The sequence below is a fragment of the Lissotriton vulgaris genome, chromosome 1_2, assembly GCF_964263255.1.
Source record: "Lissotriton vulgaris chromosome 1_2, aLisVul1.2, whole genome shotgun sequence".
Taxonomy (NCBI): Eukaryota; Metazoa; Chordata; class Amphibia; order Caudata; family Salamandridae; genus Lissotriton; species Lissotriton vulgaris.
This window is the reverse complement of record NC_141686.1, coordinates 70,861,968-70,879,640: the sequence shown is the minus strand read 5'-3', so window position 1 is coordinate 70,879,640 and position 17,673 is coordinate 70,861,968. Positions and strand designations below refer to the sequence as shown.

At 41.2% G+C, this 17,673-nt stretch overlaps 1 protein-coding gene across 1 annotated transcript in view; it reads left to right on the top strand.

Moving 5' to 3' along the window:
- Positions 1 to 309: 309 nt before the first annotated feature.
- The window catches only part of LOC147733931 (sodium- and chloride-dependent GABA transporter 1-like), a 292,502-nt gene continuing 275,138 nt past the window's right edge, over positions 310 to 17,673 (top strand). The window contains exon 1 of the mRNA XM_086953601.1: positions 310 to 538. Coding sequence (XP_086809727.1) covers positions 310 to 538 — 229 coding nt within the window. The remainder of the gene's footprint in view (positions 539 to 17,673) is intronic.

Sequence of the window (17,673 nt, the reverse complement as noted above, 5' to 3'; positions counted from 1 at the left end):
TGATATTGGATCTGTACTCACAGATGTAACAGCTACATTTGGCATATCAAATTCTGGTTGAGAGGAGGGTTTAAAGGGATACAAACAAAAAAGAATGCTACTCTAAAGAAAAGATCAGTAGAAAGTCTGAAGGCAGTTTCTCTTTAACATCACCCTAAAACAGTCTGGTTTATGTCTTCTCTCTCATTTCAGATTTCACAATTGGACTTCTAAGATCTTGGAACTTTCAAAATTTGACAGCCATAGAGCAAAGCTCTGGTTCTTTCTGTGGCACATGTTTCCTGTGTAAGACCGTTGTGACAGAGTGTGATGGGGAAGACGGACCGCACATCTGTGGAGCTCAACTCTCCCTCTGAAGCGAAGCTGGCTGTTCCAGAGGAGACAATCTCTTTAGTGGAGGAGAACCCTAGCAAAGATGAGCTCCCAGACCGGGGCAGCTGGAAGGGAAAGTTTGACTTCTTACTCTCCTGCGTGGGTTATGCAATTGGGCTTGGCAACGTTTGGCGTTTCCCATACCTATGCGGTAAAAACGGAGGTGGTAAGAAAAAGTCCTTGCATAGACTTTTGAGAACCAGTTGAGAAAATGTCTTCTGTATAGCCAAAAAGACATGCAGGAACATTGTCCTCTATGTCTCAGCCTACGAAATGTTAAAACCTAGAAATTCGTTACACTTGTTATTGATTGCAATTGCTTAAAAAGAGACTCTGTTTTTCTAAAATGGTTCACAAATGTGTCTGAAATAAATTGCTGGTTTATGGCATCTTTGACACGCAAGAGTCAATTTCCCCTTTTGCATTTACTGTACTTAGGACTTCTCTTGATCAAGATATGTTCCAATGTCCTCACTTTCTCAATTTTGCCATGATCTGAAGCCTGCCTGCAATAATTGTTTTCTTAGGTGATTTTAAGAGATATATCGTTACATCCAGCCTCATAGAATGTTGAAGAACTTGAGTTTTGTCAAATCTCAAACTCTTTTGTTGGTCAAGTTCCAATACTTTGAACCCTAAATGTGCATTTTCCTATGTACACGCAGCAAGCACTATTAGAAAGCATATTTAGAGGATGAAAAACCTCAAATATATTTTTATTGCTACATTAAGTAACAATAAATTTGAGAGGATGTTTCATTTAAGTAACGAGGGGCTTTATGCACAAAGGTGCCATGCGTTTAAAACACTTTTAATTCAGAAAAGCACAAGGTTTGCAACCACAAAATACTTTTTCTCTATTTACAAATGGCCTTTTAAGAGTTGGAAAATCCTGTTTTGACAAATGTCTTTGCAACCCTTTCCGAATAGTAAATAGAGAGAGCATAAAAATGGATGCAGCACTCCAATCTGAAACTTGGAGATGGATGTCTCAGTGGTTTACCAATAATCAGATACCCATACACCAAATGGGGTGGTATCTTAAGCGCAAAGAAGAAATTGCCTCCGTTGCATATCTTCTCCATGGAGAATAATAGGACGAATCGGGGAGGGGCAAGCCATGGTTCAGAGGACCACTGATTGCTCACCTCGGCGACTTCCAACAGGATTTTTTTATTTTAAAAGCATAACTGGTTTCTTTAATGGACATAGGCTGATTTAAAAAAAGAAAAAATCCTGTTTGAGAATGGAAATGCAGGGAGGGATTTCTGCTGTTACTTGCAGGCTTCCATCTCTGCATTCCCAGTCAATCACATGAAGACATACATTTTAACCTGCTCACTTAATATTAAGTAGGCAAGTCGTTGGTGACCCAAGGCAAGTGTGCATTGCGATGCAACCACTTCATCCATAGGGCACATCACAAATTGCATTCCTATTTGAAAACCGGTTGTGTACAAATGATACCTCCATAGTTTGCAAATGTTAATTGCACATCAGACACTAAGGGGCATATTCACAAGCCTCATGTCCCTCCAGAGCGTCACTCTTTGTGACACTGCAGTGGCCCAAATAACAAAATCATATCTATGAGGCCACACAAAGCCACTAGGCGTGGCTCATAGATATTGAGTAAGGCAAGTCAGCACAAATCGCTGTGCTGCTTTACTCTGCGTTCGGGAGGTTTTCCATGGGCGTTGTGGTGGAATTTCCCATGCACCACCCAGGAATTTTAACACTTTCCAACATTTATGAGAGCATGTAAACCTGGGAAGCAACAAAACCTTGTACCGCATGAGGTGAGGTGCAACGAGGAGAAATGTCTTTATTTTTGCTAGGTTTTTTTTCCTCTTTCTATGTGTGCTGCATACAGCAGCACACACAGAAAATGGAAGACACCTCTTAGGATTGTTTCTATGCAGGAAGGTCCCCCTTCCTACACAAAACCAATCCTGCCAACAACACAGGCACCCTTGCACCATGGTGCAAGGGTTCCTGCGTTGGTGCTAGGCTGCCAAAACAGCGACAGTGAAGGTAGACAGGAGAGGAATGCACTGTTCGCATAAATACGGTGCATTCCTGTCTTTTCACTCTTTGGCGTAAGGTTGCACAGCAAACTGACTTGCTGTGCTGCCCTATGCCAAATCCTCATAAATGAGGGCCTAGATTCGCAGCATCCTATATATCTCAAGAGACATGTTGAGAAATTAGATGAATCCTATGAACCACAAAAAATATGATTTGATACAGGTCTAATACTCAGTAAGCATTATCAGGATTAATGGTTTCAAGGACTAGGTACACAAATGAAAGCCAATCGTGTATTTCAAAATCACTCAGTTCTGGTCATGACCCTAATACACTTTTATTTTCAGCTGTGTTTCTTCTTATCCTTGGCAAAGGCCATTAGGTGTTGCAGTTTCGTGAGTACCTAGGATCCTTCTGTAGCACTCAGTTTCCTCACTCCACCCAGTCCAATGATTTTTCCTCTCTCTTCTACACAATTACCTCTACTCATTCTCCTATAGTAGGAAGATGTTATGTGTCATATCAAACAATAGTTCAGATTCCGTAGATGGTGGCATAGCTATACTATTCCTTAACAATTAGAAATGCCTGTCCTGTAACAAGTCATTGGGTTCTAGTTAATAAAGAGTTCTAGAGACATTTAAAAAAATATATATATTTGAACGAGAGAGTAGTAAGACAACGAATAGACATTCAAAACACATGGCATCATCTAAATTACACATAATAAACAGTCATAATATTTATCTGAGTAGTGGCACAACCAGTACTATATTATAACCATAATACAAACAGATAAAGTGAATTTTGAATGTGCAACACTCCTAACTTCTACCCTGAAAGATATAGACCAGCATGACGTGCTTAAATTAGATAAAGACGAGCTATTTAAAGTGCATAATGCAAATAGCAACAGTTCGTTATTAAAATACCGTACAGAGCCAGCATAAAAGCCTTATATACGCCATATAGATCTTCGAATGATTAGCAGCAGTTCTTAAATAAAGTGCTTATTTTTTAGGCCTTAAGTAAAACAGTCAGGAAGTATCAGGATTCTTGTATTTCATAAATAGAGGAGAATCAAAATATTTAAAGTGCATAGTGCTAATAGCAGCAGCTCTTAGGAAAAATAAGATGCAAAAGCTATTTAAAGTGCAAAATGCAAAGTAGCAGCAGTTCTTAAATAAAGTGCATGATATTTAAGCTCTATTGTAATTGCCTTGCTCCTCTACTATCTCAAATATAATGCTAATATATATAATCTATCCCGCCTTATTTCAAAATGGGAGGGTTGGGGACTCTGGAATACCTTGCCTTTATACTCATTCTCCTTCCCTCTCAGCCTGATCGGAGTACTCATGCCAGATAGCTCTGAATCTTTTGGTTGCTCCTACCGTCTCGCAAATGCCTCCTCAAACGTAAAAGTTCTGTTCATTTTTATTAAGCCAGTGGTCAATCCTGGGTTGTTTATCTGTTTTCCAATTTTGTAGGACTATAGATCTTGCAACAGCTATGGCAATTAGTATGAAATAATGCTGATGTTTAGTTAACCCTTTCACCTCCCCTGAAGTGCCAAATAAAACCAGCATAACCAACGGTTGAATTCTCAGTGACAGAGATGAGGATATCTTAGCAAAAACCTCATCCCAAAAAAGTCGTAGCTCATTGCATTCATAGAAAATATGTACCCATCCCCCCTCCTCCATCATCATGAACCCTGCATCCGTCTTGTTAGTGGAAAAATAGTAAATGGCTTGTGCTAAGAAATATGTATTAACTGCCATCCATCGCCCCGGTATAAAACCATTTTGGTCCTCATGTACCACCTGTTGTACACATGGAACTATTCTTTTTGCCCAGATTTTCATGAATAATTTATAATCTGTATTTAATAGACTAACTGGGTGGTAGGAATTAGGATCACAGGGATCTTTATCTTTTTTAAAAAAAATTACTAAAACCGATTCCTTAAAACTTTTTGGAATATCCAAACCCTCCTTTATCTGGTTAAACAATTTTCTCAGAAAAGGGAGAATTACTTCCTGAAATGCCTTAAAAACTTCCACTGGGATTCCATCTGCACCACTCGCCTTAGCATTGGGCATACTTTTTAGCACTGCTAAGATTTCTGTAGTCCTAATTGCGCTATTCAATATCTCAGAAGCTTGTGAGGGTATCTGAGGTAACTCCAAAAATTCAAAATATTCCACAAAATCTGCTACATCTACCCCCTGTGTTTCTGCATACATTTGGTTAAAATGTGAAAGAAATATCTCAGAAATAACTTTTTGATCGTCAACTAATATAAGAACTCTAGAGACATGACGTATCACAAAGATGTCTAAGGCTTGCATCATAATGCCTACCCGGCACTGTAAAATATGTATGCAAATTGTCTCCTATCATTAATATATTTTTATAAGGAAATAGGAGACAATTGAGACAAAGGTCTCACATTCTAATGCTTGCGTGGACGGACATTAGGGGGGCTATTCATAAACTGCCTTTTTTATTATTACAATAGTACTACCTCATGTACTCCAAATTACTACTCACTAACATATTGGTACCTCTTCGTCTCCTATCTTTTCTTTTCAGCGATCTTCACCATGGTGGCAAAGTCACCTGCACCCATAAACCTATGTTTTTGTAATAAATGTGGGAGGGGAATGGGGGAAATGGGGGAGTGGCTAGAAATATGTTCTCTTTACTTTCAAAAATGCCTTTCAGAAATACTACTGAGAGAGGAACTTAGGGCCCGATTACGAGTCTGGGGCAGTGGCGCCGGCTCAACATTGGCTCCGCTGCGCTAAACCCGCACAAGGATCGCAGACCGTATCACAAGTTGAACTTCTGTTTCATGAGTTCAACTCGTGATACGGTCGGCGGTCCTTTGCCTTTCCCATGGCGGTGCCTCGAAAACAGTCACCGCAATGGTAACATCACATAAGTTCCAGCACGCCATGGACGTGGACATCCACGGCATGGACGTAGATGTCCATGCCGTGCTGGAACATTTTGGTAATATATAGACGGGGGCATATGTTGTGCCCCCCTGAATGTATCCCCATCGCGGGGTCCACATGGGGTCACTTTATGACCCACTTTATTCCTGCTCTGCCAGACTTTTAATGGCGGGCTTCCCCCATGAAATAGATGGCGGAGCAAGAATTCAAAATATGCTGAGTGTGACTGTGCCAATCCCAGCTCAGCATATTCCATTGTGGCACTCCTGCGTCACCACAAGGGTACAATTGTTCCCTGGTGCAGCAGGCGGTCCACTGCCGATATGCGTGAGTATGGGGCTACGACCCCATCTAAACTCGACAATTCAGTGCCGGAAGCAAGCTCCTGGAAGTCTGTCGAGCCCAGGCGAAAGAACTGTGCCAGCGGACATCAAACAGCAAATAACAAGGGGGAGGCCCACTGGAGACCCGGGGCCTAATGGCATTCCACCCATGCTGTACAAATCGGATGCAGAGTTTTGGAGATTATCACTAGCACCAATATTCAATAGTTTAAGGTATATCCAGACTCTTCCTGAGTTCTGGCATGGGTCAGTCATCAGCCCGATTTATAAACATCGTAGCAAGAAGCATCCAAACAACTATTGGCTTATTGCCCTACTGGATGTGGAGGCTATATATTTCGCAGGTACCATCTTGGAGGAGTTAACCTCATGGGCATCCGAAAACTCCATCATCCCGATCAGCCAAACGGGTTTCTGCAGAGGCTAAGGGACCACAACCAACATCATGGCACTGTCCTTGTTGATGGGGGCAGCAAAAGAGATTAAGTCACCTTTATATCTCTCGTTTATTGACTATACTGCTGCATTTGATCATGTGGACCGCAATAAACTCTGGGAGAAACTGGACAACTGGGGAATACCGAAACACCTCCTGGATGTGCTAATACCACTCCACTCAAACACCTGGATTAAAATCAAACTTGGAGCAGGCACACATCTCTCGAAGCCCATTAGGACAACAAAAGGGTTAAAACAGGGGTGTGTATTAGCACCTATCTCATTCAACCTTTTCCTAGCCGATCTACCTGGGGAACTTGACAAATGCCCTAATCATGCAGCCAAACTAGGGACAATCACCCTCTCCAACCTGCTATACGCGGACGACTTGGTCTTGAACGTAGCTCAGCAAAGAATGCTCTATAAATAAACTTCAATAGGTCAAAGGTCATGGCCGTGAATTATAGGAAAAAAAGGAGAGTTTGCTGGCGGTAAACAGACATAATATCGATTCCAAAATATCGTTTGGACAAAATATCGAGTAAAAAATATAGACTAGCCAAAATATCGACCAGACATAATATAGACTACAAAAATATCGAGTAATATCGATATTAAGAGCCAAAATATCGAATCAAAAATATAGACTAGACATAATATCGACTAGATAGAATATAGACAAAAAAAATCGAAAATAAGGTAGTTATTAATAATTTTTCATAATTGTGTAATATAAATCTGTAGCGGGTTGTGGGTTTATAGGGGAATAGGGTGGGAAGTAATTTAATTATAATTAATTAATTATGTAAATTATTAATAATTGTTCATTAATTATTAATTGGTAAATAATTAAAATATAATTGGTAAAAAATAATAAATAATTAATAAATAATTTTTAGTAAATTATTTTCTGTAGCGGGTTGTGGGTTTATAGGGGAATAGGGTGGGAAGTAATTTTATTATAATTAATTAATTATGTAAATTAATAATAATTGTTAATTCATTATTAATAGGTAATTAATTAAAATATAATTGGTAAATAATTATAAATATTTAATTGGTAAATAATTAATATTTAGTAAATTATTTTCTGTAGTGGGTTGTGAGTTTATAGGGGGATAGGGTGGGAAGTTATTTAATAATAATTAATTAATTATGTCAATTAATTAAAATTGTTAATTGTTAATTAATTAATAGTCATTTTAACCCCTACGCTATCCAGCGCTTTCCCTACTGTTGCACCCACTGGAGTGGGAATAGTAATTTTAACCCCTACGCTATCCAACGCTTTCCCTACTGTTGCACTCACTGGAGTGGGAATAGTAATTTTTACCCCTACGCTATCCAGCGCTTTCCCTACTGTTGCACCCACTGGAGTGGGAATAGTAATTTTAACGCTTACGCTATCCAATGTTTTCCCTACTGTTGCACCCACTGGAGTGGGAATAGTAATTTTAACCCCTACGCTATCCAACGCTTTCCCTACTGTTACACCCACTGGAGTGGGAATAGTAATTTTTACCCCTACGCTATCCAACGCTTTCCCTACTGTTGCACCCACTGGAGTGGGAATAGTAATTTTTACCCCTACGCTATCCAATGCTTTCCCTACTGTTGCACCCACTGGAGTGGGAATAGTAATTTTTACCCCTACGCTATCCAACGCTTTCCCTACTGTTGCACCCACTGGAGTGGGAATAGTGATTTTTACCCCTACGCTATCCAACGCTTTCCCTACTGTTGAACCCACTGGAGTGGGAATAGTAATTTTTACCCCTACGCTATCCAACGCTGTAACTACTGTTGCACCCACTGGAGTGGGAATAGTAATTTTAATCCCTCCGCTATCCAATGTTTTCCCTACTGTTGCACTCTTTGGAGTGGGAATAGTAATTTTTACCTCTACGCTATCCAGCGCTTTCCCTACTGTTACACTCACTGGAGTGGGAATAGTAATTTTAACCCCTCCGCTATCCAATGTTTTCCCTACTGTTGCACTCTTTGGAGTGGGAATAGTAATTTTTACCTCTACGCTATCCAGCGCTTTCCCTACTGTTACACTCACTGGAGTGGGAATAGTAATTTTTACCCCTAAGCTATCCAACGCTTTCCCTACTGTTGCACCCACTGGAATGGGAATAGTAATTTTTACCCCTAAGCTATCCAACGCTTTCCCTACTGTTGCACCCACTGGAGTGGGAATAGTAATTTTTATCCCTATGCTATCCAACGTTTTTCCTACTGTTGCACCCACTGGAGTGGGAATAGTAATTTTTACCCCTACGCTATCCAACGTTTTCTCTACTGTTGCACCCACTGGAGTGGGAATAGTAATTTTTACCCCTACGCTATCCAGCGTTTTTCGACACGGTGTTCAGACTTGCAGGCAGGCTGTTAAACTGTGCTTTAACCCCAACAACACCAAATTGAACTGCCAGGTTGTAAAATTCTTTGATTTAACAGGAAAAAGACTTAAGAGCCTGTAATGACATTGTAAGGTTTTAAGGATAACCATGAACTGATCTTAGGCAATTTTTTTAATCTGATAAGATTATGTACAATTTTTTTTTATTATTTTACACCTATTTACTGATGTTTTTATAATTTTGTAAAGATTTTATTTAATCATGTACAATTAAACGATTACCTTACCTTACCTTAGGGGGTGAGCTGAGAAAATGCTCACCTCCATGGGGATGCCGTGGCAGCACTTTAATTTTCTATCCCACCCACAAACTGTTCTTGCTCACTGGCATTTGCAGCAGCCATTTCTCCACGATACCTGTGACATTCAACTGGAAACATTGTAAAACTATTACAAATGTGCTTCTTTTTTCCGTGATCACTTGATCTCTCTTACAGATGTCATAATAATGTAGAAGACCTCCATCTACATCAAGCCATTACTCTAGAATGTAGAACATATCTCTTCATGTCAACCCTTTTACCCTCATGCCAACCATTCTTTTCAGAAGCTATCTATGGTGACAAACAAAGCTCCTCACAAATTGAAATTTCTTGTCCTTTGGCATCTGTTATGCTGGATTCAGTGAGGGCTGAACTATAAACCATAAAGTTTACAAGGTCTAAGGTGAAACACTCAATAGATGAAACCAACTTCAAGATCAAAACTATTCACTTGGAACTGGCTTCATTCAAGACAAGGTTTTAAATGCTCGACAAAAGGACTGATACTTTGAAACAGAAAATTAAATCATGACCATAATGGGGTAATGGCGCATGAAGCATTTGCTATGCAAACCCAGCCAAAAGGCAGCAGTGCACTGCTAAGGGTCAAAGGAAAATATACAGTCAACGAGTGATAAGAGAGGTAGCTGGTGACGGGGAGTAGAAGTGTACTGTTACTGCATTATGATACAGTGATACTTAAAAAAGAGATGAGTTTTCAACTCTTTCAGAACTAAAGCAGAGCTACGAGGATCCTGATGGATACAGGGATGTTTTTCCAGATGCTGGTTTGATAGGTGGAACATTTCTGCTGTATTTTCCATCTGTGACCACTTGAGTTTTCTAAGAAGTGTGACTGAACTGAAAGATAAAAGTTGGAAAGACAACATAATAACTGTTGAAGTCCCAGAACAAGTAGAGGGATGTTGTCTTCTTTTTCTAGCCATTCTGATCTCATTTATACCAACACTCCTAGGGATAGACTTTAACCCCCCACTGGAGTCCATAGGATTCATACTCGAACAATTGACTGAATCAAAACACCTACCCGAATAAAAGCACGTGAGCCTGGAAGAATGCTCTGATCAGCTTTCTCTGTGGAATTATCATTGTAATCTTTGTCTTTGACAACAAAGAAAATTATCATGTGTGAACTCTCAATCTGCTCTCTGAAGGTCAACAGACTCTCTGCATACATCATATAAAAGGGAGTATTCATATATTTAGCCACAAGAAAACTGATATTCCACTCCTACAAGACATTTGTCTAATCCTTTTGGAATCAACTTGGAATGAAAAACACTGGGTGGAGAAAGTGAACTCTGCATCAGGCCAATCAATTAGGTAGGATGGTGTATTGTCATAACTTGAAAAGAATCAGAAGCAGACATGAAGTGTGCAATCTGACAGGAAACCAGAACAAGAAGGAGATACAAGAAAAGACTAAGGGGCAAATCAACAACGAGGGACGATAATTATCGCCTATCGCTGATTTCCCTAACGCTGGCTATCGCTGAATTAAATCGCTGAGTTAGTTCGTTATCATCAACTCATAACTCAAGGGCGATGTATATTGCAGCGATAGCGGGGAAATCGCTGTTTTTCAGGGAACATCGCCGGTTTTCCAGCAATGTTCCCTGCAAAACTGCGATATGCTTGATGATACGACCCTGTGGTCGTAACACATGAATCCACCTCCCATTGTCAACATACATTAGTCAGGATTTTAGCAGACGTAGGTTTTTGGCGAAAACCACGGTTTTCGCCAAAAACTAACCTCTACTAAAATCCTGAGGGCCACCTTGTAATTATCGTGATGTGCATTTAGCGATAATTTACAAGGTAGTCCGTCAGGGGTACGCCCAGTGACACCCACTTTGCATCTCATTAGAGATGCAAAGCGAGGCATTGGCAAAACGGCTACTAACATGCGCTAATGCATGTTAGCACCGGCTTGCTAATAGGGCGAAAAGATTATCTCCGCTTTTTTATCTTTAAAAGCCTGAAAAGTGGAGATAAGAACCTTGATAATATGCCCCTAAGATCTGATACCTGGGGGCTATAGAAGTCCACACAGTGGACACTGGGGCTAAAATACAGAAGGAGGGCCTTCCATGTTAGACAGAAACAAGGGACCAATCATAATGATGAAAGAACTGCACCCAGGATAACTTAAGAAGCAGATACATGGGAACAATTTGCATAATAACTACTTTAGGGGACGGTTCCTGTTTGTTCAGTTTGTTCATCAAATTTGTGATCTCTAGACCCTTTTACTGTGTCCCCTGCATCTCTTTCGGGTTTCTCTCTTCTACCTGGTCTTCTCATGAAGATGGCTCCTCTGTCAGGCTGCCTGTAGCTTCCCTCAATCCGAAGTCAGGCTGTCTGCTATAGCATCTTTTTGTGGTCCAGAGTTTAGGGAAGGTCTCCAAGTTCATTACCAGCATTTTTAAGGAGCACCAGGTGACCCACAACGGTAATAGGTTTGTGCTGTATTCAAATCTATGAGCAGCTATACCGATATTCCTGCTGCATGGTTTTATCTTTCGATCTTATTTGCTCTATGACTGGAGCAAAACTCAAACCACTTCTCCTCTAACCATGCGTTTGGTGCAGGTAACTCTGAAACTAACTGAGACAGCTGTTTTCCCTCCAGTGTGTGTTTTAACTTCTATTCCCTTCCCTATTTTCCTCTCACAAGAACCTGCTGGCTTGAGTGGATTCAACTTTGAGACTACAGATCTTATCTGGAGAAGAGTGGTAGATATCCATAGAGGCTCTGACAACCAATTCTGATATTATGTGCATAGGTTGTTACAAGAATCAATCTTGTTTTTACAAATGATTGACAGTTTACCCTCATAAGATTTGGGTATACCCACTCAGGCACTTTACTTTTGGAAAGGTTACCACTAAAAAGGCTCAACTCTTTGATGGCTCAGCATATGATCCAATGGTAAAACATAAGTTCTTGTTGGAGGAGACTCTGATATAAAATTGAATGTTGTTATTGATCATTCTGGAAATCCAAGGAAGGGACAAAATGGTGATAGATGCCTCCTTTCAGACCAAGCGCCACATTACATTGTCAGTCGGTAAGCGTTCGAATGCTCGTCAGAGGCTTACCGACTGACATGGTATGTTTACATTCCGACTGTCAAATTACAATGTTGGCGGTTGCGGTGTAAACTGGCCGGTGAAACCAGCAGGGATCTGACGGGCTCCTTGAGCCACTTGACCAGGCGGAAGGCACACATAATCCATTATGGATGGCTTTTCTGCCGTCGAGATCAAGATGTCGGTTTCTGACAGCCTTTCCATGTCAGCCTTTCCCAAGTTCCCAGACTGGACCCACAGGGATATGGAGGGGGGGCAATGGTGTAGGACACCAATGTTGGAGGGAGGAGAACTGTTGGTGCGCAGACGTGGCTAGCCAAGGTAGCGGTGAAGACGCCTAAGGAGGGGGTGGAAGGGAGGCCTTGAAATCTCTGAGAGCAGTGCTCAGAAGCAGAGTGCAGCAGGAAGTTTAGCTGGTGCATTGTTCTATCCCCAGCCCTTGGTAGGCAAACGACGGCAGATTTCTGGGAGGGTATTGTCCTGACCCAGATAATAGAAAAGAGACAGCCCCTAGCCCATGCCTGTCCTGATGCGACTGGTGGCATGGACATCTTAAGGATTTAAGGTTCCCTGGTCTGAGTGTATTTAGGGGCCCCTGTTTGGAACAGTTTTGAATTATCATCCAATTTCAACTTTTTCATGCTGACTTGGGCCAGATCACTGACAGTACTTTCAATATTGTAACACAGGAGCAGCTCACTAATATTACTGCAAATAATCTCTGTGACACTCTCCCATTTCTCATATATGAGGTTCTGTTTTGATCTAAAATAAACAGTTTTATGGATGTTGCATGAAACATAAGCCAACATTTCTCTGCAAAATGTTTGTGATAGACTCTCACACATCACCCAATTTAAAAATAAATTAAAGGAAATGGTATTTTACCAATCTGTTTAAGAACTATTGAAGGTCATCAAAGAAAGTCTCTCTGCAGAACAGAGCTGGGTTTTTCAGAGGGCCCCCTGAAAGGATGGAGCCCTGGGCAAGAACCAACTTTGTTGATGCCTTAAAACTTCTCTCCAAGTTGGGGACCAAAGGTCGAGGTGAGTCGGGGAGTGCCACCCCTATGAACAACAACTCACCAGGCATTGATGAGGTTGATTCAGGCTATGCCTCCGTGTTTGGCCAGAGGCCAGTATTTCTTCTTGTTTAAAGCTCTCCCCACTCCTCCAGCAATTTTGCTTGCCATAGCAGTATTATGGTGCCCTGTGCCCCCTGAGACGGACTCAAGTTAAGATCACTGGGAAGGGGAATAGTTTCTTCTCCACTTCACCCCCGGACCGGCCCAGTACATGTGTCACCCCCTTGATATCAGAGCTCTGGGAACCTCCCACTGCAGAGGCTTTTTCTACAATTTCTCAGCCCGTGCTTGGCCAACAGTAAGCGGATAGTCATGTGGAAGGATACAGCTAATAGTTAACCAGCAATTCCCATGAAACCTACCTGGATCCCACAGGGGCCGGCTGGGAGTCTGATGGTCTGGTTATGGGGGAAAATCAGCTCACCTACATCACCCGCACAGCTCTCACAAGGACGAGATCAACCTAAGGCACCCAGCAGAGGTGAAGCGGGTACTTGGAGTCATGTTAAGGGCACTAAATGAGAAGAACCACAAGTCTCTCAGGAGGAATACAATAAAGAGACTGAATCAGTGACAAAAAAGTGACACATGATGGAGCGAGATTACCAGCTTGGGTTATTTCTAAAACACCATACTCACCTGGGCTCATAAACATTCATAAAATAAGCTGGCAATCCTGTGCTGAAGATCAGAATTTAATCTAACTTGAATTATAATTTATCTATACACCTTTCTTACCAAACAATAATAACTTAGTACTTAATTTCCTCTGGTCCATAGATCAGGTTGTTAGCATAATAGGCATAAAATAACATTTACTCTTATTTCTTGGAATGACCACAGACTCTGTAGAGTATTAAAATCTTTATCTATGCAATATTTTGTGAGTCAAATACCAATACAAGTTAATCACCAACTGCTCAAGAAGGAAAATATTGATCAAAGTAAAAATCTTTAACCACTACAGCGTGGCGTGAATTTTCGTGCTGTGCTGAAGATTCAAAAACGGGCGTGGTCGTGACGGAACGGTTCCGTCACCAGCACAGCCCAACCGAAGCTCGTGACGAGCGTCGAAGGGGTTAAAGACTTAGTAAAACCTGTAGACATTGGTACCTGGGAAGGGTGAGGAAGGAAAACGGTACAAGGACATACCACAAAGATTTATATTTACCTAGAATGGTGCGAGGACCAACCCCTGGCCAAGGGCTGAAAAGAAAGGGCTCCTGACTAATCAGGAGTCAGCAGATCAGGACAGGTGCAGGACAGGACAGGTAACCTCCTCTAAGTGCAATGCCAGCGTTATACCCCTCTCTGGTGCTAATCTCATTCCCCTTCTAGATGGACAGATTCTTCTTTCAGGGTGCTCGACCAGCCCTCTGAGCTCTGTGGCATCCACAATCTTCTTAGCAACGTTGGGTCAGTGACAGGTCTGTGACAAGTCGGACAATCTAACTGACTAAGCCTACCTTAGTTATACTATTCTCAGTGTATGTACCACCCCCCAATGTTTCCAATTTTGTGTATTCCCTTCATTCAATTGGTCAGTGGGATGGGGAGAGGGCATAATACCATAATAATGTGAAGTCATCTTCTTTGGTTTAATTGTTCTATGTTCCCGCCCTTAATTTTACTTTCCCATGCTTTATTCCTCCCAACAACTTTCACATTATTTCATGTACAATGTATATCATTTTTATGCAATTCTTCTTCCCCTCTCCGGGTCAAGAGGTAAAGTTCTTAGGCGCATCGCTTGTGAGACAATTCTTGGCTGTTGTTGAATGTCATTTGTCACAGGAGGTTCAGGATTTCAGTACGCATGCATAGAATTCAGACAAGATGGAGAATTCAGTCACCCTCCAGGCCCAAATACGAGCTAATAATAAAGTCAAAGGAGTACAAGTTAGAATACGAAAATAAATTAATGCCCTGTATACCACTTATTCCTACTCTAATCCCATCATTTTATTTTAGCTATTGCATTAGCAGATTTGCAAGACATGTGAGGTTTAGTTTAAGCAGATGCTTATGCATTAGCATGTGAAGTTCAAAGTTGCCATTTTAGATACTACTTTCCAGCTGCAAAGAATTCCCACCAAAAGCAAAGGACGTCATACTACATAAATGCTGTACACGCATGCGCAAAAAAAGAGTTCCCTCATTTTCAACCGCCATTTTTAGACACTCGGATTACTTGTTAGTGTGTGGTGCAATTATTATTATTCACAAAACATGTTGGTTAATTTATTACATGTTATTTCGAGAGGGTTGAGTCCGACCAAGTTTCTTTAAGTACAAAACCTTGCTCCATCACAAAGCAGAGGCAAACCGAGCTGTACATGGTACCTAGGCACAGTGAGGTCTGGAAAAAGAAGAGTAGCCCCACAGATGAACTAGAGGAAGCGAGGAAAGCCATTCACGAGTTGCTTAATGAACTACAATAAAATTAAAGCAGTAAATTAAGGGCAGAGGTTAACCTCACCCCTGGTGCATGTTTGAGAAATACACAGAAAGTCATCTGAAGTTTAATCTTCTCATAGACTCTGACCAGCCACCATCATACAAAATAAATGAACTACCAGGGCTGCCTCCCCAGCGACTCCGACAATGAAAGATAATGCAAGCTGATAAAAAGAGGGTGAATAGAACAGCCCAGTGGTAGCAGAGTCAATTCATGTACGTCGAGGGACAGCAAATTGTTACCATTAGAATGCACGCCAAATGCCCAGAACAGCTCAACTGCGGAACTGAAAATAAAGGACTCCCTGACCACAGAAGATAGATTTAATTGAATGTGCTGTGGACGGAGTGACTGCAGAACAGGCCCCCGTAAACCACAATGAGAGGCTGATTGATATAACTGCAGACATCTGAATAATATACTGCAAAAACAAGTAAATCTTCTCAATATCAATAATGGGCAACTCACTCAAGACCCCCAAAGGAACGACTTCAGTATATAGGAACATTATCATAAGCAATTCTAAAAGTGAGGAAATCACCAGCAAATGAGACAAGAAAGCCAATAAAGCAAAAAGCACAGTGCCAAACTATGACATCACCAGAATACATCACAGGTGAACTGCCCCTTTTGCCAGCTCATATATACACAATACATAAGCAAATATAACTCCCTTGATATGGAACCTAAGTAAACACCTTGAAACAGGCATCCCTCGCGGGTCAGAATGATCAGATAGCGTGTAAGAGAGACAAAACGCACTTAGACTGGGCTTAGCAGTATGTGGATGAAAAGAAGCCGGAGACACAAAACTGCTGCCGATCGAATCCCGCGCCTCATCCCCCGAACCCTCCACCCACTCACCGAACGTGCGGTGTGCCAGCATTCTCTGGGCAGTAGGAGTTCCTCCCTAACAACAACAAGACAACAAATAATACCTGTTAGGTGTTTGTAATAACATTGTTAAGAGTACATGGAAGTACTACATTGCTGAAGCACAAAATAATTTCAAGCACTTGCATTTTAAAATTAGTCAAACATTTCTTAATCACTCCGACACTTTGGCTGCTTTTTACGCATTCTGGCCCGATAAAGTCTAGCTTGCTTTGCTCCATCCACAATCTTATTTTCTTGCAATATGGACCTCACACTCTATCAAACAATCAGGCCACTTCACCACTTTCTTCTGATTCCAAAATTTCAATTACTTAACAACAGTGTAAGGATCACTCCTCTTTCCTGATAGTTAGTAAGAAAACCTTTACAACCCTTTGCTAAGACCATGACTCCTCTTGACACTAACCCTGTCACTAACTTGTCACTAACTTGCCACTTATTAGCAGCCTAGACAAGCATAAAATGTCTTGCTTCCTTACACAAACCCCTTCTTTCTACATCTTTAGTTAGCTTGATTTCCCTTCCCTCATGACCTCAAATGGAGTCTTCCTAGTATTAGCATTGGGCATGGTGCAATATGAACACATAATTTCTCTAGTAATTACACTATAGAGGGTTAACCTATTTTTTAAAATCCCATTAGATTGTTGCGTGGCTCATAGTATATCTCTTCAGAGTGTGAGATCAACACCCAGGTGAACCAGTTTGATCAGCACAACTCTGGCATATTTTGCTGGGTCCTCACATGCAGGTACCATCTGTCGCCTGCTTTATCATCGGACCCATACCCTACTCACCTTGTGTGGGTGAGCGGGCACAACACGGTTGTAAGTGCAGCACTTAAATCACTGCCTAGGGACTAAGTGTGATTTAAAATAGCCTGCTTGATCCTAATATCTTGTTTAGTCAGCAGATCTTTTGGCAAAGTTGAAAACAGTGAGATGCCACAGGGGTACAATGGTCCTAGACATCTGAGCTCAGCATAGAGATATACTACGGGCCAATCAACAATCTTGCGGAGCATAACAGGATTAAAATAGATAGGTTAACCCTCTATAGTGTAAGGACTTCAGACCGTTTGGAAGGCTGAGGGTTTTTACCTAGTTATAGTTTCTCGCTCCTCCATAGTGTTGGTCCACATCAGTTCTCCTATAGGTTTACCTCGTTAAATACCACTACAAAATGCCACCTGGATACCTTCATTCAAAACATTGTTCCACCTCTCGACTAACCTTTTAACTTGGGGGTAATAAACAGATGAACAATTGTGTTCCACATTGA